General features: G+C 48.6%; 1 protein-coding gene across 1 annotated transcript; it reads right to left on the minus strand.

The window, feature by feature from the left end:
• Positions 1–1,702: 1,702 nt before the first annotated feature.
• Positions 1,703–19,067, minus strand: LOC142559630 (uncharacterized). The gene is made up of 5 exons (XM_075671203.1): positions 18,595–19,067; positions 8,680–8,907; positions 6,818–7,228; positions 4,889–5,157; positions 1,703–2,530 (listed from the first exon to the last, which is right to left on the minus strand). Exons 1-5 carry the CDS (start codon positions 19,021–19,023, stop codon positions 2,380–2,382), a joined length of 1,488 nt encoding a protein of 495 aa, XP_075527318.1. The 5' UTR covers positions 19,024–19,067; the 3' UTR covers positions 1,703–2,379.
• Positions 19,068–22,167: the final 3,100 nt, after the last annotated feature.

Genomic DNA, 22,167 nt, shown 5'->3' on the forward strand with positions numbered 1-22,167 from the left:
ACGGTTTGCACTTACATTATTTGCAATGTAGGCACAGATTAGTCTTTTCAAAGCAGCTCTGTCTTTTTTCTCTATCTCGTCCATGTTTGTTTGCGCCATTCTTTCTTGAGTGAGACTTGTATGTAAACCTGACTGTGACGAAATGTTATCGAAGCTTTGAAGAAAGGTTCGCTGCTACTTGTGAAAGATAGTCACTGTAATATATAAAACTGATATATATCGGCAGTTTAGAGTACTATAGAGTTTAAAAAATTGCACAGTGAACCTGTGGCCTTGCCGTCACTGAAACGACAGTCCTAGAATGAAAAAAAGCTAATAGGGCGGCTCCATTCGCAGTGGTTGTGTGGTGCGAGGCTCCATTAAAAAAAGCCATTATTAATGCGTAGCATTCTTTGGCTATTCAAAAGGCCAGTATTAATACATAGCATTCTTCGGCTATGGTTCCGGCTATGGTACATTTCCACACTTCAAGGCATAGAGTTTCTCACTATAACACCTGGAGGGAAATCTGGCGCCACCGTCTACGGGAGTTTCTTAAGGGGGCACCGCGCCGTCATGGGAATGACGGTATATGTGTCTGCGAGGCTCGCGTTGGCTGGTGTTGTAAGAGGCTTCGTCTAAAACGTGGATATGGCTACACAAATTACGCGTTTTTAAAGTAAAATCTTCACAAAATGTTTCCATTCACGCATATTACATCTTTACTCACCTACAGTGCATGACCAAGCGAAGAAAAGCAAGAACAGACTACAAACTGTTTCAAAGCGAGCGCGAACCTTGTCGTGTGTCCTCCAACTTTAGCGGCCCGCTGGTACGTTTTACGTAACATGTAATCGTACACGCAATAACAAGTTCTCATAGTTAAACAAAACATGTCTTTGCGTAATAATAAAGCCAAAACAGTTTTTCACGTGCTATTTTCGTAGAAAATGAACCATTGTGACAGACGGAACGGTGCCTGCCAAGCGCGTTTTCAAGGTGTCCTGTCTCTCCGAGAATGATGCCAATCCGGAGTCACAATATACCGGCATTCCCATGCATACCACAGCGCAGCAGCGCCAGATTCCCCTCTAGGTAATATAGTGAGAAACTCTATGCTTCAAGGGAACTGAATATACCACTCCTGTCGCCCATCTCACTTGGGGGTGTTCAGGTCTGGTATTGCAACCTCGTTTGCCATCAACGCAAATCCGAGGGCAGAGCCTGCAAAGTTGGTAGCAGTGCTCGTCCGCGTCTGTCGTGTCTTCTTTATGTGTATGTGTCTTCGCGCTGTATTTGGAATTTACAATGCAGCGGCGCTCGCTCGGAGCCTCGCCGCTGCGACACCACGTGACTAGGAGAGGGTTAAATGGCTAAATGGAGTCCGACGTAGCGCGAGCGCGCGCACACTGTTACGTCACATTGGCTAGAACAACAGCGTCTGCAGTTCGACCTATGGTTCGACCCACTGGCGCAGCCAACGTAAACGGGCGCGGCCAACGCGCTCGATGCACCAGGCGTTGAGCGACGCTCGCCCGCGCGCCAAGCGCGTCGGATCAACTTTGCACTAACTCTATCAAGATAGCACTCTGGTAAAGTACGGAGATCTTGCATGTTTCTTCTGTCAAGTGAAAGTGACCTTAATTGCTGTATTGTTCCGTCATATATGTTAACAAGAAACGAACATTCACTCTTCCCTAGAAAAAAACACAACAGTAAAATTGCAGCAACCGGACCGATGAAAGACAAAGCAATAGAGCACATATATTGCTCTGTTTCTTTTCGGCCCTGTTGCTGCGGCGTTTATCTCAAACCAACGAGCCCAACTTCACGTTCTCCAACCGAACATTCACTGGTCCTTTTCAATGCCACTGGCGAGCACAGTCATTCCACGTTGCACTATTTGCAAACACACATTTCTCTTTAATGTTGTGATGGCCCGGTCACTATCGTTTTGTTAAAAATTATCAGCGTCGAACGCAAGTAGGAGTCCTCATTTTACGTAATACGCTTAACCGAATTGTCGCAGAAGTCTGTTCGTCGCTATCTTGCATCATGCATACCCGGAACAGTCAGTATGGTACGCAGACGATGTTGAGTACTGGCCTCGGCAGCAGCAGGGTATCCACATCCATTTCGAATATAACCACCTTAGACGCGCAAGGAAGCGTTCATTCATACAAGGTATCAAACGTCAGAAGAATGAGGCGTCTCTCAACAAACGCAGTTTCTCGGTAGGTCCCTCCACAGATGCAGTAAAAAATAATCAAGGAAAAATAACTCAGATTCAACACACATACAGAGAGCAGGCATGCGGCGCGTGAGATGACTGGAGGTGTGCACAGCGGTGGTGGAAAAAAAAAAAATAAACGCTGTTCACGCATCCGGTCGTTTCGCTCCTCACAGGATGTCCGAAGCGACACACTCATTCGCTGGTGCCATTGGCGATCCACGCACGCAGCCAAATGCCTCTGCGAAGCCTCGTACGTGACGCACAGCCACGTTGCAATCCTTGCCACGCAAGCTTTCTCTCGGAAGGTGTCCTCTGCACCTGCGCACAAGATGTGGGAAGCTGTAGACACGCGGACACTTCTCGCTGCAATTTTAGTAGCTGGAATTGAAGCAAAAGAGAGGTCGAGTACAGGAGACTATCAGTATAAAAAGTGCCTATAATTCGTCTGCCGGAGGCGCTTACGAGACGTTGAGCATCACAATGCCTTGCCACGTGGCTTATCGTTATCATCGCCATATTTTAGTAAGTTGCAGGGCTGAGACAACGTGCTTTGTCATGAAATCGTTGGAGTCGGTGCCCCGACACTGCACAGTGAGTTACAGCGAAGCTGTTTCTGGCTAGAGTTCCGTTCATTTTTTCGTTTCCATCGACAAATCTGCGTGAGCAAAAAACTATCATCATCGGCAATGGCTCGTCCGACTGCTCGCGCGTTCGTCGTCTTCCACAGCTGGCTCCGTTGCCGCTCATCATGGCAGCGTTGGTATACCGCCCCTCCCTCGGCGAAAGCGCCGACGGCACTGGCCCGCTGCCAGTCGGTTCGGTGATTTCGGTCTCAAGTTCTTTGACTCAGTATATCGCGAAATGGAAACACGAAATGTACATAATGAATCTATAACACAAATGAACGCGGATGTATAAAAATAAATGTCTGAGCGTACCTTTCGCAACAATATCGTAGTTCATATCTACCTTCCAATTTTACTATACGCAGTATAAAAAAAGAAAAACCAAGCTAAAATTCGTTTACAATAAGCAAAGATGTGCGAGGATGTCGTGCGGGTGGCGCAACTTGGCCATATGAGAGGGAGTGGCTTTGTTTATTCATAAAAGCGGTTTGGTGCGAGTAGGAAAACAGTTCGCCATATCGAGTAGTCGGCCTAATATCTCAGCCGAAGAGGCGTTGACCACAAAGGAAGCGGAACGCAGAGTGGGGGAAGAACTTTGGATTCATGATCTGTTTGCTTCATGTACTGCCATTAGCCCTGGAAAGCACAACGTATCGTACGGCTGTACGCTGGTTGATGAGTCAAAAAGCGGGTTTTAGCGTGGTAATATTAAAGCAAAGCCTATAGTAGCGTTTATGATAACGTAGGAGTGAAATTTCAGCTGCTGAAAATTCCCTAATCCATTCAGTAATTGATTATTACTTATAAATATTCAGTTGCACACATTTTTTTTTACGATTGTGCTCTCTATGGCGAGAAAGAGTTCATTTTTTTTTCAATTTGCCTTGATGTGGAATTGTGCTTCTGAATTCAGGTGTTAGCAAATCATCTTGCTGCAAATGTACCATACGAAAAAAAAATACTCTGGGAGAACCCATCCCCGATAATTGCCGAACGTAAGGCATTACCATTGATTCAATTTAGCGACTCAACGTATCGACACCATCGGAACGAGTTATGTATGAGGCGTCTACTGCAGCGGAACTCCTCCTTCGCGCTTGCCTAAGAACACTCGGCGCCATCTAGCGCTTCCCCCGCAACGCCTGCGCGTGGCCTCGGAAATTCACGGCGCACCGGTGCGTGCGAACACCTAGGAACGCGTCACGCGACAACCGGGCTTCTCTTTCGCGCTTCCTTCTCGACACGCTGCGCCATCTAGTGGCCCCGCCGATAGGTCCGCGCGTGGCTTCCGAGACGAGAAGCGTGAGGAGCCGGTGCCTGAGAACGCTGAGAACGGTTTCGCCGCTTGTCCCACATTCAGTGACCCAAGTTGGGGAGACGTTCATTGAAGAGCAGCACATACGCAGTGCATTCATGGCGCAGCTCGCTAAAGCGTTGTCCTAAAAATGCGTTCATTGAATGCGGCCCGTACACGTAACCAGTGCATTTGCGGCGCAGCCTACTAATGAGCGGCGTTGCTATTCTCGAGGAACCCCTGTCACGTGGGTTCGTTTCCCCTCAGCATCGAAGAAATTTAAGGGATATTTATTTCGTCATTGTAAAGTGGCACATTCCCTTTGGTACATACCGGATGATCCAAGTTGCCATCAAAGAAGTTCGTTGAAGAGCGACACGTACGTACACATTCCACAAGCTCAGTCACCCAAGTTGCTGCAGCGCACCAGCTCGATGTGCTTACCCGTGCGACCACGCACTACCTAGTGACCCAGGTAGGCAGAAAAACGGTTAGACGCAAAGATACATACATACAGACAGACAGACAGACAGACAGACAGACAGACAGACAGACAGACAGACAGACAGACAGACAGACAGACAGACAGACAGACAGACAGACAGACAGACAGACAGACAGACAGACAGACAGACAGACAGACAGACAGACAGAAAATCTCCAGAAAGTGCGTGAAGTACCCTAAAAAGCGCTGCCGCATTACAATACGCACATGGCCCAGAACTCGCCCACTGCTGGCGCGCTGCAAACACGCACCTGCTTCGGCAGTGTGCCAGGAAGAACAGCTGGTCCGAGGTGTACGCGTGGACCCGGCCGCGTTCATCCGTAGTGGTTGCGGCAGCGGCAGGCACATGGCGTCCCGTAGTCGCCGCGTCGCGCTTCTTCATGGCGTGCCACGCTATACCGAGGGCGGCCACCTCGCGAAGGTTTGCGAGAAAGTGGGCGCCGCATTTGAGGTCACGTGCCTTCTGCGCCACGGCGCCGTAGTCTAGCCGGGGAAGCATGCCATCGTCGACGTCCGCAGCCTGCATCCGCCAGAACCCACTCAAATATATTGTAACGAAGAAAAACGATATTCAGAGGGTATATTCCGAGAGCAAACCGTATAGCATTGCAACCGTGGTAGGCAGTTCTTAAAGTCAGGAAGGGAGGGGGGGGGGGGGGCTGACCCACTCCATTCGTTGAGGAGGGGTCGGCAGGGCAACTGTAGCACTGCGGCACCCACTGAGGCACCCAAGCGCTGGACGTGATTTTATCACCAGTAGCGCCTTGTGCAGGGACATTTTAACTTTCCAATTTTTCGATTAACGATTTATTCGAGTATAATTGGTTGATGTGGCTTAAACAACAAAAAAAGAAGAGGAAAGCAGGTAATATCTTACTGCTGCGTGGCGTTTCCCGCGAGACAGTGCACATGATGGTCACCACACTTGTTCGACAAATATTTTTGGCGCAGCATCTGTTTTGTGAGCCACCTCAACGTAAAGCTACCTGACCGCGAATTAGTGACGGTTCGTCTTGGTTTCTTTAGTTTAACAGTTATACAGTTTTCCATTTGTTGTGCATTATGAGTGTTGCTGCGGTTCGAGTTTTATCAATTTGGAGAGCATCCAGTTTAGGGTGGAAATATGCTTAGAGTGCCATCACATTGGTGATGGCACTCTTCCAGTAAGCATAGTACGTGTCAATTTTGTAAATAAAGCGAGTTCTGCATATAGGTATAGTTTTGAGCGTTAGTGCCATTATGACGAATTTCGGGTATAAGGAACAAATTTTGCACTATAAATAGGTTCGTTGTACCCTGGCTCAATAGTAACGCGATTTTGGAATTAATCCGAGGCGAGAAAAATGACTTTCGCACATATATTTGAATTCTGATTGGTCAGAATTTCTGCGCGGAGTGAATTACTGCTTATCCACGAACAAATACAATTCAATTCAAATTGCCGACCCCTCAACCGCCGACCCCTAACATTCCGACGGCCCATTACACCGAACGCGCAAGTTCGCTCGGTTTCCATAGACCTACGCATCTTTGGTTCGGGCAGCGCGCAGATGACGACGGAAGAAAGTGAAGACGATACATGCATGCACGAATTCATAATTAACCTACAACCTACAATATTCATGCCTAGCCTTGAAGACAACTCCATCGAAGTCTTCATTTCGTGGGGAACCGTTTACCTTCAGCAAGCTATGAATCATCCTCTACCTGAAATTTTATCAACGCCTGGTGTCTTGCAGCTTGGGTCATTTGTCAATTTCAATGAGAGGGAGGCAATTTTTTATAGGAAAGACAGAGTTCGGCCTGGGGACTAATATGTTCCGACCTGCTACGCTGCACAGGGAAAGAAGAGGTAAAAAAAAGAAAAGTAATGAAGGATGACAATGAGGAAACGAAAAGGAATACGTACATCGATCACGTGATTATAAGTCTCGAGTGAAGCCCAGTGTTCCACTTAGGACTGAACAGCACTCGCTGCTGTTTTCGCTACCGTGCGGTGGAGCCAAGCGCAAGAAAACCGACTAATTATATTTTGCAATCCCACTCTCATTATTTTTTCTTTTTGTGATGACCTAGCCCATTTAACTTGGAATCTTTACGTCTTGGGTCATCGCGACAAAATCCGAACATTTGATTCAGTATCCTGAATAACTCTGGCCACCTGTGCTTCCTGCGCTCACCGGCTCTTCAAACGCTCGCAGTACGTGCAGCAAGAAGGCTGCTCCGAGGCCACCGTAGTCGGCATCTCGCACCTCCTCGGAATCCGGCCGGTAGAGCGGGCTCAGCAGAGCGGCCTGCGAAACCCGCAGCCTCCTGTTCCAGCGGTCGAAGAAAAAGGGCGACAACTCGTCGTTCTGCCACAGCAGTTGCATGCGCTCCCGCTTGGCGGCGGGCAGTCGCCGGAAGCCGTCGCTCGCGTGCCGCCATTGGTCGAACAGCGTGAGAGACTCGGTCGAGGAGAGAGGCGAGGGCGGACTTCCGCTGCCACCGGCAACCATGTTGTTTGCCGGCTCGTCAGATACGCCGAGGTTCGAGTACAACTCCCAGAGCGTCGCGTTCGACGCTGCCAAGTCTGGGGGCCACAGTACAACCTTTTGGCGAGGGAAAAGATAATAATAAAAAATAACATAATTTCACTTGAAGCGTCAAGGTCGCCAAATTTCGAACAATCATTTAACGTGCGTCTAAAGCTAAGTGCACGCCCGTTGTTGCACTTCCCCACCTCATCTCCCCACCCTCCCCGTCGAAATGCGGCCGCCGCGGTGGGGATTCAAACCGGCGAGCTCGGACAAAGTAGGGCAATACCGTAGCCACTGTGCCACTCTGGTGGGAACAACGAAGATAATCAAAAACTGAACATTCGTTACGGGACAGGAGTACTGCAATTGACGTAGACATACATGTTTGCGTTAGTATTGTCACAGGTTACCTTTAATGCAAATGTTGTTTTCTTTTGTGCACCCACTGTGATGGCTTCCTTATGTTCTGACCTTTCGTACTCGCTTGTAGAATTTTATTGTGCATGCTTATGGGCATGCTGCATGCTCTCAGTGTAGTGATGGCTATCTCGGCAAATTTGGTCGTAGCAGATTTTTTCGGCCACCTCGGTCCTTATGTCGTTTCCAAGAATCAAAAATGTATAATAAAATATTATATTGAATAATAATAGCAAAGTAAATAATGGGCGTGTGTGAGTATTTCAGAACTGAAGCACGACTTAAATACGTATTTGAAATCGATGTACTAGATTTGCTACTTTTCTATTCCGTCTTTAACATGTTCGGTTATGATTCTTTATGTTGTCCGCTTGCTGTGGAAAAAGGGTCGCACATGTGGTTGACAGGCAGCTTCGCGCGACCCCTTGGGCGAACAAAGAAACTGTGGTGACCATCTATAGACTCGCTTACATTCTGCTGAGTTGACTGGACCCCGTATCGCGGTTATTCCAGGAAAAATGTTTTACATTGCCTCTGAATCTTTTCTGCTGCCATTAAATTGCACAAAATCTGTCAATACTCGATACGACCAGTAAATATTTCGTTTTTAATATCCAAATTCCCATAGACTTGAAAATTGTGGGAGTCGCACACGCTCATTAATGACGGCGCTCATTTGGGCCTTAGAAAACGTATAAAATTAAACGCCAAATCTGCATGCGCTTGATAATTATAAACTGAATCAGTGATTTAGTCCGCTATGTTGCTACATCTGGCTTCACAACAAGTTGCTTGCGAAGGCGGTGAGCAAGGGAGAAGTAGTGAGAGACAGAACTTCGCGATGTCCTGCTCCCACTTGACCACCTTCTGCATGTTGACAACACTACACATTCGCCCTCCCGGTAAACCAAACCATACAGGCTTCAGAAAAGCCCTTATATTAAGTAATTTAGGGCGCTCTGAGCTTTTACATTTCTTGTACATAAGGTTGAGAGGTTTAACACCTTCATTTGACGCGCACAAAACGGAAGGGTCGTAATACGTCTGCAGTCGTTTAGGTTGTCCCCACCCTCAAAGCACATTCAGCTGCCTCCCGGAATGCCTACTTCAATTTCCAGAAGCGTTTTCCGAACGGCGGCTTTAGCCTTGTCGCTCAGCCAGGCAGCCTTGCCAGCTATGTCCGCCATGTCGGAGATCAGTTCCCTGAGGAATGCCTCGGCACGATGACGTGTTTCGACCGAGAAGAGCTGGACGGCGCTCTCCGATGCGAAGAGTAGAGCGAACCTGGTAGCTGCCAGTTCGTAGCAGTCCAGCTTCACTGCGTGTTTTGCAGCCTGGGCAAAGAAGAACAAAAAATAACGAAAAGAAATCAGACAGAAAGCATCCTTTGATGATTATTATCTACGTTAGTGTGATCAACACTGGCGATGGTAAGTTTATTACTGGTGGACATTTCAGTGATTACGTTTATGTTATATGTAAATATGAAGCGTGACCTGTGTGCACGGACACATTCCCAATGGCCCATACAGAAGTCCAAGACAACAATCCAGCAGCAAGTCGTCTATTTCGGCACCATACCCAGATGACGTGAATTCTGCTCGGTAACACAGTAGCCAGGGGATATCAGTGGCCCAAGCTAGTAGACAACTCGGGAAGTGCGGCATGGTGGCTTAGTGGCTATACGGAGTTGGGCCGCTTAGCACGAGCTCGCGCGTTCGAACTCCTCTCCTGCGAAATGCAAATAACACTCGCGTATTGCGAATATTGGCGCATGGTAAAGGACCCAAGGTGGTCAAACTTTACCTGCACACGACGTCGCTAGTTTTTGCTTTCCAACAATGCGCGCGTAGTAGAATTCCGCTACACTTGGTATGATTTGTTTCGAAGTCATGCATTTATAGACACATACAGATGAGTTTGTTCAAAGTAAACCACGGTTAAATTTCGTAGGCCTGTTCGAAAAAAAAGAACGCAACTTGGTCCGATTGGTCGCCATATACTTTTCACCTCCTCACGTTTGACGGAGGTGTGAGGACCCACGAAAGGCCTTTCTACGAGCGGCAGGTGTGTCTGCTGTGTTTTCAAACCCAGGCCCAACTTCGAGCACCGCGCAGTGCAAACACAAGCGTCAATCATCGGGCAGACACGACCTTGCGACAGGCTTGAATGGGTGGACGAAACTTTTTATTTGTAACGGGTCAGCAAAAGAAACAGAAAGGTGCATCGTAACACACACAACTGGAACTCGCATTTGCTTTGATCCCGAGAGACATTGACCAGGCAACTTTCCAGTTCTTAGCCTAGTTCTATCACTTCCCGATAGGCATATTTAGCTTCTGAAAGGACAATAGACATCACTGCTCATATATTGTGGGATGCCACGTGGCATACTGCAACACGAGTCGTAGCGCGGAGTTGCCTATGAACATCGAAGACGGTCACGTGTCTTACCAGCAGCAGTGGAGCAATGCTGCGCACAAGAGCTCCCACGTTTCGGAGAGGTCTGCTACGCACAACAATTAGCGTCCGTTAAACCCTAGATGGTTAAAAAAGAAATGTTCCGTGGCTCGACGAGCAAGCCGGACGTTTGCACGCAGAGTAGCTATTTCCGCTATTTCGTTGCTGGAACTTTTGAGAGCGATTAGTATAAGTTGGCCGGTGGCTAGTACACCCTCTCTGCTTCGAAGAAACGCCTTGATTAAACGCCGAAAATCGATAAAATCGAGCAGAACACCAAACTGCCGACAGCGTAAGGCAGCCGTGACTCCCCTGCATATTGTGGCCATCTTTTGTTTACTTCAAAAGTGTTGGGAGCACGAGTAACGGATTCTGCAGTCGCCGATAGCGTCTCGTGGATCCTCTGTTCACGCCATCAGTTTTTGCGCAATGATGCATTCTGGTGTATCTCCTCCACGCGCCAATTATTCTGACTAACGAATTAAAAAAATTATTTGCGCCACAGTTCTTGCATCTTCAAAATCACGAAAGGCTGAAGTATAGATTGGTATTTACAGTTCTTCAATCAACATTGTCAAGTTTGCAAAATGTGGACCGCAAGCGATAACTCTCTATAAAAACGTAAAGAAACGATACCATAAAATATGTTAGCTCTAGCTACTTCGAAAACACATACTATAATCACCCTAAAGAATGTCTTTTATGTAAAATACTGTTAATAAACAATCGCTACATGACGACTACTGCATACTACATGACAAATTACGTGAACATGTGTAGTAGCCATGTAAATCACACAGCTGCTACAAACTCTCTACATGACGACATACTGACACCGACAGCGAGAACCCGGCCGTACGCCTTACTACTTGTTTTACTAAAACGATTTACGAATAATGTTCGAACTTGCTGTAGAGATCAAATCACATACGTTTCACGATGCATACGACACGTTTCAGACATCGTTATTTTGAGCAGTTGTTTTGCTTTCAGTGCATTTTCTTGGCATGTACAAATGTGCACACAGCCCCTAAATGGGATAGTTTTTTTTATTTGGCTTTCTTCCAAATCGCTAGCTTACAATATTATGTTTGTCTTCCACTGGAACTGGCCCATCATACTATGTATACCTTACGTGATAATAAGTGACGTTCTGGCTAAACAGGAAAGCTGAAAAGTTTCATTATCTGTCTTATACTACACCATAAGTATACGGTTTGAATACTGGCTCCTGCAAAGAACTTTCGGTCTACATTTTAGTAGCTACACTACATAATAACAAAACTCGCACAGTGTTTCTTTAAGGATATAATCAAGGCGTGCACGTTCGGCATATACAAAGCGCCAGAACACGTATTGAATGGGAAGCATAAAAGGACGAGCCTCACGAACCTCCAAGTAGTACGTGCGCTGTTTTTATTGCGAAAGCAATACTGCTCGCACTTTCGGCCCATCGCTGGTCGTGGCGCCTCCATACACAGCTGCGCGTCACGTGACCGTGTGACGTCACGCCAGACCGAGAGACGGGGCCCCAGCTCGCGGCATCGATGGTGGAGGTGAAGCCTTGCGCGCCGCTGCTGCAGCGCTACCGAGAGAGGGCGCTCGCTGGTGTGACGTCACGCCAGACCGAGAGACGGGGCCCCAGCTCGATGGCCGATAGGTGGACATGTCTTCGTCAAGGGCCTTTAACGAAGATAGGTCCACCTATCGAAACCAGCCTCTCCGAGGCTCCTTATCCCTGCTCGTAACTTTTATACCACAGTGTGCTACTCAATCTGTTGACCCGCTTCTTGACAAGGTATAGTAAACCTAAGGTAGCTTAAAAAAGTTTGGTTAGAGCACCGTCGGAGAAGTTCAAGCACAAGGCTGAGACTTGCTATCGCTGTCAATGCTTCTCCTTTCGGGCGAATCTGCTAAATTATTTGGTACCATAATCTGAGATGCTAAGTGCAATGTTCGATTAAAGGCACAAGCTCCTGATTTATACAGAATACCACGCGTGATGACATATTACACTTACGCAGAAGCATCAGAAGAACGGCAGAAGCTTATCAGAGAATACTAGACCTTGTACGGAGGTCTCGTGGTACAGCAAGAACGCGCATCTTCACGAGCATTTGGCTCCTATCGCAAATCCACGGGCGTGCTTGTGAACTTGACGTTACGCCATGATGCGTCGTTTTTCCTTGAAACTGTTCGTACAGCATTATGTTATTCAAAAGACAATAAAATTCTCTTTGAGCGAAATGTTGTTACGTGAAACTTTTTACAGGGTCCGTTTACAAGGGTACCAAGTACTGGCCAACATGGAAGACAGCCAGGCACGTCATTGTCATTTGAGCAGCAGTGACCTTTTATGGGTACGGCACAATAAATCCGATGGTCGACATCATCGTGTTTGAGTAACACGTAGCATGCCAGCAGGCTGCTGTCGCGCATCGCAGCGAAATTACTCAATTACAGGATGTGAGCGCCTCGCTCTTGTATGGGCATTTTCAAATTTCACCCTTGTCTATTTGGCCGACCGTCCACAGTAGCTTGCGACTACCATGCCCTTTGTTCGCTCGCCTCTTCAAAAGATCCTACATGTGCCAATATTCAATCTACACGGTTGTATACAAGACAGGGAGCCTGCACAAGGATGAGGATTGTTTGTCCCTGTGGGCGACTGGGACTCTTCGCGCACTGAATCCCTAGACTTCCTCTTTCCCGTGAGCCAGTTGCTTAAAGGCCAGCTGCAACGAAATTTCACGGGTCTATAGATGCCTAGCGAATATTCTCAAATGTGATCTTGGCACAGCAGCAGGGCTGCTAATTGCCTAATTTTGTTATTTAGTAGCTAAAAATTGGAGGCTTATCAAGGTTAAGCCCAGTGGATGCTTCGCATCCACTGGGCTTAACCTTAGCGTATCCTTAGCGTTTGGAGGCATCTTGACCGCATACACGCCCGGCGCAAAGACGCTGGCGCGGTTGCGGGCACAGAGACTGACGCGACGGCGGGCGCGCGCCGCTTCATCCCTGGCGTGACGTCACATATCACGTGATGCAGCGATGGTGGCGCCGCCGCCGCGTCGCGCGCGATGGCGCGAACCGAAGCGTGGAGGCCTCCGCCGGGCGACGTCCAACGGCGCGATATGAGGCCCCATCTGAAGCCGGTGTGACGTCATCACGTGTCGTCACATCATGTGATCTCACTTCAGGGTCAATGGTGGCCACCGCCGGGAGGCGACCGACGGCGCGATATGAGGCCCCATCTGCAGCCGGTGTGACGTCATCACGTGACGTCATGTCACGTGACCTACTTGAAAGTCACTTGAAGGTCAATGGTGGCCACCGCCGGGAGGCGACCGACGGCGCGATATGAGGCCCCATCTGCAGCCTGTGTGACGTCATAACGTGACGTCATGTCACGTGACCCCACTTCAGGGTCAATGGTGGCCACCGCCGGGCGTCGCGCGAAGGCCCGAAACCTACGTTAATATGCTTCGCATAATAAATAGCGCCTACTCTGACGGCGCGTGCACCTAGCGGCAAAGCGGTAGCGATGCGGATGTGGCTAATATTGAAGAACAACCATACGCAAACGCTGATCTCTCAGTTGCGCCATGTTGGGCCAAGGCAGCGAGGCGCATTGTTCGCTCGTCATTTGCGAGTCGACGGGCGTTTCTCTCGGCGCGCGTTCTCCCAGCTGCGTTCGTGATTTGAGCTGTTGCAAGAATGCCGATGCACTGCGTGGTCGACGGGTTATCGAATACGTACTCGAACACGACCAATGGCCGTGCAGTGCACAACGCCGAGCAGAGGAAGGCCGAACACACCTTTCCTGTCCGAGCTTTCAGAGCGAAAGCGTGCACCGCGGCGCAGCAGGCAAGTGCGCCGCGGACCAGCCAACGCGCACAAAGCGTGCAAACTGCAGTTGACGAAGCTGCACAGCTACATTTGAACGGCACAGTCACTTACCCATCAAGATCTGCTTATCAAACGCTTTTTCGGGGTTGACTATAAGTATTGTATGCCGCAATGGCGCACGAAAACCAAAGGTAACGTTCAAAGATAAGTTGTACTCAAGGGCGATATTATCGAGCTCTCATTTCCGGTAGTGCATCATCTTCAAAATATTTCGTGCCTCCCTACATCGGATGCGTCGAAGCAGACAAACGAAATCCTTTCGGACAAAGTGCCAGAAACGAGCAGGAACTGCATATATGGCGTATTTGTCACGAAGGAGAACGCGACAAGGGGGCCATGGTGTAGATGCGGTGCCAAGACGTGCAGGAATGCAATGCCGCCAGGGCGGAACGGGCGAAGTTTTATCCCCGCCGCAGTCCGCACAGTCTGTCCGTGAGTTTACGCAAACTTTGCACCGAGCCCAGCCGCTCTAACCCGGCTGAGCTAAGCCGCTCTAGCCCGGCCGTGCCAAGCCTCAGCTACCTATCATCATTTACTACAGATGCCGTTAGCTGATCGGTCGACGAGTCCGGCGCGTCCAGCGTGCCAGGCAGCGGCTGCTGAAGTCGGATACGTCATTTTACCCTGCGCTTTGCATGATTGCATGATATGACCAGCAGAAGCGCGGCGATCAGTTTTTGCCGCAGCGCTAGCGGACAAGTGCTCGACGAGGGAGCACTTCTTTGTCGAACGCTGCGTAACACGCTCGCTTCAGTGAACCCGAACAGCATGCTGCTGGTCAGCCGAGCTTGCGCGCGATGCACCCTCTTCCAGCTGCTCCGGCATGCGATAGGTCATATTCTATTCCCGCGCCAGCCACACTAGAGAGTAGGGGGTCCAATTTTCGCCCATGTAGCGTAACTGCACCACGACGGCCTGGATCGAGTCCGCGTTAAGCCGGACGCGATCTTGAGCTTGTCCGCCCCAATGCGCCTTTCTTCGAGCGGAGGCAGAGCGAATCGAGGCCCTGCTGTTGAACCTAAAGAACCAGATAGACAAAAGCGATTGGAGTCGGATAATATTTCGCATTAAAAGAACATCGCTAGCGCGCAACGGCGAATTATCACAGCGCACCAAGTAGGTAACAAAGTATACCAACTGTGTGGCTAGCAGACGTGCGAGACCTGTGCGCCGACACGGCGGAACGGAATACAAGCAAGAAAAGCAGACAGCACGGGCTCTCGTTCTCCACATTCTTCGCTGTACTTCGCTTCCGCCGGGTGATAATGGCGGCGTGTTTTTCAGTTTCGAGCTTTTTGTGACGCATTGGCCTGTATTTCAAGCTTAAGATTTTGCACAGAAGCTAATGCACGTATAAATTACCTGAACCTGGGCTTCATACGCGTTCTAAAATTTTGTTACAGTTGGCCTTTAACATCGCGGACAAAGAGCGTCGGGATGCCTACTTAATAGAAATGTTGGAGCGCCTGGAACCATCTCCTAAAGACGCCTCGGTGCGCATCTTCACCTCGAAGGATGGTACCTTATATCAGCATAACATGTGCCCTGACAATCCTGACCTTCTCCTCATTATACCATTACACTTATGTACCACAGTTTTTCGTGAGCTTCTCGACGCCCCAGCCGCTGGCCACTTTGGTGTTACTCGCTCACATTACCGCGTGCGCCGTCGCCTCTGTTGGCCTGGCCTAGCCCGCTTAGTGGGGCGCTATGTCAGCGCCTGCGAGCTCTGTCAACGACGAAAGAAACCGTCTACGCCTCCTGCTGGGTATGACCAGCCCATCGACGTCCCACCTGAGCCATTCTGTGCAGGTTTAGACCTTCTCAGACCCTTTCCTACATCGGCTTCAAGAAACAAATGGATTGCCGTCGCTACCGATTGCGCGACGCGGTTTGCAATGACACGAACGCTGGTGACCAGCTGTGCTACAGGCGTGGAGGACTTTCTACTCCGTGGCGCAATTTTAGTACTCGGTGCACCATGTCAATTGCTGACTGACCGAGGCCGTACTTTCCTGTCCAAGCTCGTCGCTGTTACTCCACGCAGCACAATATCACCACGCCTTACCGTCCCCAGACGAACGGGCTGGGGATAACCAAGTGTTAGAATCGGACCTTAACAGACATGCTTTCAAAGTACGCTTCGGCTGACCACCGTGATTGGGACCTTGCACTCCCATGCGTGACGTTCGCATACAATTCCTCCCGCCACGACGCTGCTGGATACTCTCCCATTTACTTTTTGTTCGGACGTGAATCAACTTTGCCGTTGGACACATTTCTTCCTTCCTCCGCGACTTCGACACTAGTGAACATTCACGCAACGCCATTGCCCGGGCTGAATACGCGCGGCAGATAGTCCGTAGCAGACTTGCAGCTGCCCGAGACAATCAAAAGCGCCTTTGCGACCAGCGACACCACGACAAACGTCTTGCTCCGGGTGCCCTCGTGTTGCTTTTCAGGAAGGCCCGACGTGTGGGCCTTCCCGAAAAGCTCCTTCCTCACTAAACGGGCCCATATCGTGTGCCCTTTGACTAGTGACTAATATCACACACGAGATTGTGTCTGCCAGTTCCACTGTATCTTCCGTCCAATTGTCCAGCCATGTCGTCCACGTTTCGAGACCCAAGCGTTACCACCCGTCCTCTGCTGTGGACCCTCAGTGGCGCCGGGCCAGTGCTTCTGCCAGGGGCGGGCATGCTACGTGCTTGATTCTCAAAGACGATGATGTCGACCCTTGGATATAGTGGGAAGTACCCGTAAGGGACCACTAATGATCTGATGACAATGAGGTGCCTTGCTTGATGTTGACTGGTTTTCATGATGGCCAGTGCTCGTTACCCATGTTATTACACTCTGTAAATAGTTTCACTACTGTACTTTCACGCAACAGTATTATTTACTACACACCTTTGGAAAAGAGCCCCATCGGCGTAGCCATAATTACCTATGAAATGTTTTAATTACGGTAGGACCCTTCACAAAAGCACTGCCAAAGCGGCAGCACGTGCCTTTGTACTACCGCACAACCGTACAGAGAATAGATGCTCCCTCCGTCCGTTGAAAACGTCTATAGCAACTACCAATTGATTTCTTAAGCTATATAGAACTGGAAACTTGCTTCGACATACAAAAAAGCGAACTGATCGGATATTAGAAATTAACATTGCCAGGCACTTGCAACAGGTTAAAAGGAAACAGCAGTTCTCGTTTTCTAATTAAATGTGTGTGTACAAGAGGTCGGCTTCACGAGTGATGCCGGCTATTCCCTGTCGTTTTAGGCAAACAGTAGGTAGCAATGATAGGCAGAGTCGAACAAAGAAGCAAACGAACCAGGCGGAATAATAAAATCAAATGTTAATAAAAGCAACAGCACGGTCAATATTGTCATTGGTGGCGTCAGGCGTAAGTATTTACCTGAGGACGCAACATAAATATCCGGATTTGTTAGCCGGCATGACATCCTTACACGAGAAACCAAGCGTTTCTTCATGCAACTTGCGGGAATATTTTGAAGTTAGCGTGCGAGTTTTGAAAGAGCCTTCGGATGTTTGGAGACACGAAACACAGAAACAAGACTAAGCCAAAACTTCGGCCCGCTAACTCGCAATACTTTGCGATGATTGTGACGTCTCGGTTGCCGTGACGAGCGTCGTTGTTAACTGATTAATCAGGTTGAGGTTTCTGTAGCTCGTTTTTTTTTTCTTTTGTGAGTTCGTTCACGCGTTGACGCGATCGCACACGCTTATCACGCTTCGAGTTTCACGATAGATACGCTCCGATGAGGGGGGGGGGGTGTCATCATCATCACCATCATCATCATCATCATTTATTTTTCCTTAAGGACCCCTGTCGGGGTATTAAGTCCGCCTATGCAATGCCCTAAAGAATTGCATGACGGACAGTGGTGGTGAAATTACATCTTCCAGCGCAGCAGACCAATGCCCGAACCGTTAGGCCACGATAGCACACCGGGCTTCTGTCGTGCCAAAGTCATTCTTTGAAACTTCTGGCACTTGTCATGTGTCAGTTTATGGCATTATTTTTCTCCCGACAGCCAGCTCTTTAAGATGGTTTGTTAGAGCTCACTGCGTTCGTAATCGGCCCACGTTTTCTCACTGCACTGCGTTCGGGATTGGCCCACGTTTTGAGGCCAGACGATGGTACCTCCAAAGTTGGCGAATCTACCTTAAACGATGTCTCACTAAAAGTAAGGGCCGAGTTATCCCCCTTCTGTGGTCTTTCTTTGTCTCCATGTAGCACTCAGAGTAATGAAAGCCAATTTCGAAGATCCGTGCTTTGCCCCTACAACAAGAGCTAGAAGCCATCAATGGCATGCACGCTACTATTTGGAGGTCGGTTACGGCGAGAGGCGCCGGCGATGGCTTCGCATTTATTTTTCTTGGCAAACCAGGCTCGCAGCACGCGCACGATCCGAAACAATCCGAGACAGAAAATGCGATCCTGCCGCGTCATTTTGATTAATGTCAAAGCAGTATTACGTGCCAGAAGTATATTAAAAAAAAAGAAACTTGCAGAAGAAATACCGAGCTCACCGTACGAAACAAAATACTAGCACTGAAAAAAAAGTGATAATTAATTCAGCGCTACTCCGCGCTATCCTGAGACCGCGGAAAGCACGTGGAGGTTACCGTTTCGCTCCCGGCGATGACGTCGTACGCCTGCGGCCAGCCAATCACCGTCAGCCGCTGAAGCAGCCACCAGGACAAGTGTTCCAGCAGGGTTCGAGAGCTGTGAGCCGAGAGCAACTCGTCAACGGCCCGCAGCAAACGCACGTCTTGCACAGACACGAGGGCGTTGACGTCAGCGGCCTTCGAGCCAGAGGCTGCCCTGATTGGTTCTTGCCAGTCGGAGAGTTCTGCGTGGGCGACGGCGGCTAAGATCTTGCGCAAGCTCGTTACCACGGACTTGGCGCCGGTCCGCGATGCCCGCACGGCGTCCAGGATGGACAGGATTTTCTTTTCGTTGGCGAGTCGACGAGCGACCTCGGCGCTGTCCGGAAGGGTGCCGTTGTAGGCGTCGTGCATGCGTCGGTAGTAGTACGTTCGGCTCTGGGTCATCTCGAGATGTCGCACGAAGTCGAGCCACACAGACGGCTCTGCGCTGGTCTGCGAGTCGGCAGGAATCCAAGCCTGGTTTTTCCTTCTTTCTTTTTTTTACCGCGGGAAAGATTTTCTGACCGTTTCGCTAGGCACGATACTAAACTCTAGGTACCGACGTATTAAGGAGCCACGAAGCGAAGTATGTTTGCAAACATGGCCTCCCAGTGGCTGACAGCTCGAATTAGGTGTTGATTACAAATATCTAATCGCACAGACAAAAAAAAAGCATCTGGAACTTTAAGTCATAATCAAGAGGAATAACCATTCCGGAAAAGAGCGCTTCTTACAGGACAACAGGAAGACGAACGACGCAGGTGCAAGGTTGCGGTTTTATTCATAGGAAGGACACATACACACATACAAAAAAGGGAAGGAGGAACTTGCCAACGTCACATCTGCACGTAATAGGTTCTCGCCTTTTTCATCAACAAATCACTTTCCTGCAAGCGATAAAGTGTGCTTCATGCGCATATAGTACGGAGCTAAATTAAGGTTTTCGACATGTCCTTGACATGTATAAGAATCCAGTTGACAGTCAGCGCCTCCGTGGTTCGTCTTTCTTTGTTCCTGTAGCTTGCGCTATTGTACAAAGCACTGCTCAACTAAATCAGCAACATTCGCATTCTTATGCACGCATAATAAGTTAAAATGAATTAGTAAAACACGCTTTTGAATAGCAAAACGACCACTTTTAAGAAGCTTGGTAAGCCAGAAAATACTCCACAACCAAAGACGATTGCCCAATGCGTTGTTGAAGTTTCCGCACAAGTTCGCAGCGACGGCGCAGATTTTGACACAGTCTACTCAGGTCCATGTAAGTGTTTATCGTTAAACAAGAGGGACGTATCATTCTGAAGGATCTAAATGGTCACCTTGAGTGCGATGGCTCTACCTGCATTGTAATATACCCTTTACAATTGAACAAGGGTGTATACCAATTTATAATTGACATCCCTACACCCTTTTGTAAGGGTGTCAGTTACAAACTGATTTACAACTTTGTTCACTTTTCAGGGTGTAATTAAAAACTGTGAGACCCACAAAATCACCGAAATAAGAAAAGTACATTGAAATCTGGCGTCGCATTGACATGCCAGCCCTTGGGCGTCGCCGCGAAATTCTCAAAGCGACAATTCGGACTGCTTCCTCTGCTATAAATTAGGGGAGGGTTGACACGAACTTTCCGACTTTACATTTCCTTTGCTGTAAGGGGTCCTGGACGGTACCTCGGGCGTCGTAAAAAAACACAGTTCGTAAACTCCCCCCCCATTCACCACCACCACCACCACTAAAATTAAATAGGCCGCAACGTAACTGTTAGCTAGTGAATTCGTATATGTTGATGCAAATAACTCCACAAATTGCATTTTGCACGTTTGTCTCGATGTCTGCTCTGCCCTATGGTGTTCGATATTTCAGTAAATGTTCAGTTTAGTGAACGTTCGGTTAAGTGAACTATTTCCTTGGGTCCTTTGAAGTTCACTCAAGTCAGAGATTACTGTATATCTTATTTTAAGTCTTACACAATGAATCACATATTTATTGAGGAGCTGTAGTAGCAACAGGAAGTATATAAGGGTCTGTATGCCGTTTGCCTGCTTCTGTGGTACCACGTAGCCAGCCAAAGTGAGCATCCTTGGTTAAGTTCCCTTGTCGCCACTTGCATCTCTCTACAAACCATGTTTCAATTCTCGCTTGCGGTTTAATGGCTACTCCACATGCGGTCACTTGGTACTGACACTGCGCTGGCTAACAACATGAAGGCCTTCTATATGGTATGTTTATGGCAATGCCTGATTGTATGATTGACAGACTGACTGATTGATTGATTTATTGATTCATTGATTCATTCATTCAATAAATACTGTTTATATGGAATAGCTTTTAGGCCTATTACGAAGGAAGGGAAATGGGGAAAATGCTCGGGAGTGGAAGGCGCGATCCCAGGAGCAGGATTTACGACTGGTGCGAAGGGTTGGCTTTACCAGGTAAAAAACTACGAGTTACTCCAGAGCTGCTCGGTGTCTCGTAGCTCGGTATCTCTTCCTGGTGGAAGCGCTTCCTGTGCCGTACATTCCCAAGTCGGGTGTTTTGCGGTGCGTCGTATACGTGTCCTTCGCCGTCACGCCAGGAGTGGTCGCAGCTGGGCGCCCCGTCCGCGTTTACCGTCAGCGTAGAGGAGTCGTAGGGTAGCGCACGCACTCAATCGGCAAACTGTTTCGCTCCGACCGCAAAACAATTTTGCTTTCCTTCTGATACGGGGATAAGTTCGAAGGTTGTCTTCCTGTCTTATATATTAAACGCTCATTTACGCATGTTTTTTGTTGGCTTTTACGGAATTTCTAATTGTCTTCCTTGCGGACGAGCCTTCAGAGGAACTTTTTTTTTTCACCTAGAGTGGAAATTCGTCATCCATCTGAGACATGCACGAATCTGAAAACCAGAAGATAAGTTTGCCTCTCGTAAAGGTTTCTATATCTTGCCTATTTCCGCAAACTGCTTTACTACACCATGTCTTTTTTGTGGTTATAGATATTCAAGGCCGCGCATCCTTTTGAGCAAGTCAGCGACCGCCAATACAAAACTGGAGGGCTTTATCTTCAGCACCAGCTCGAGCTTTGGGATCTTTTGCACTCTTTGACTACAAAACGCTTTAATGCGATTAGCAGTCTTGGCCTACATTCCGGGCTTAGCGATGGCGTACATAGTTTCTAGCCCATTTACTTCGGCGAACATTATAACAAAATGAAAGACATGAGAAACTTGGTACTGGTTGATATAAAACCCGGGTCCCTGAGCCCAGCATCTCCACGTTGTTCCGTTCGGCCCCGATCACAAGCTTGGTAACGAGTAATTGATTCTCAGCATTAGCACGCGCCAGCACGCCACCGTTGCTTCATCGGAAGCCATGCAAAAGGAAAGGGACTCGGTGCGCGAACCGCTAGACGGCCCACGTGTCCAGAGGGAAGTAGGATGCTTCGATACATTATATCTGCACCAACAACACCACTTGAATGCTAGCCGCAATACCGGCGATACGCATCTCTAACGCATGGTTTCTGACTGATATTATATATATATATATATATATATATATATATA

Source organism: Dermacentor variabilis, chromosome 10 (genome assembly GCF_050947875.1).
Source record: "Dermacentor variabilis isolate Ectoservices chromosome 10, ASM5094787v1, whole genome shotgun sequence".
Classification (NCBI taxonomy): Eukaryota; Metazoa; Arthropoda; class Arachnida; order Ixodida; family Ixodidae; genus Dermacentor; species Dermacentor variabilis.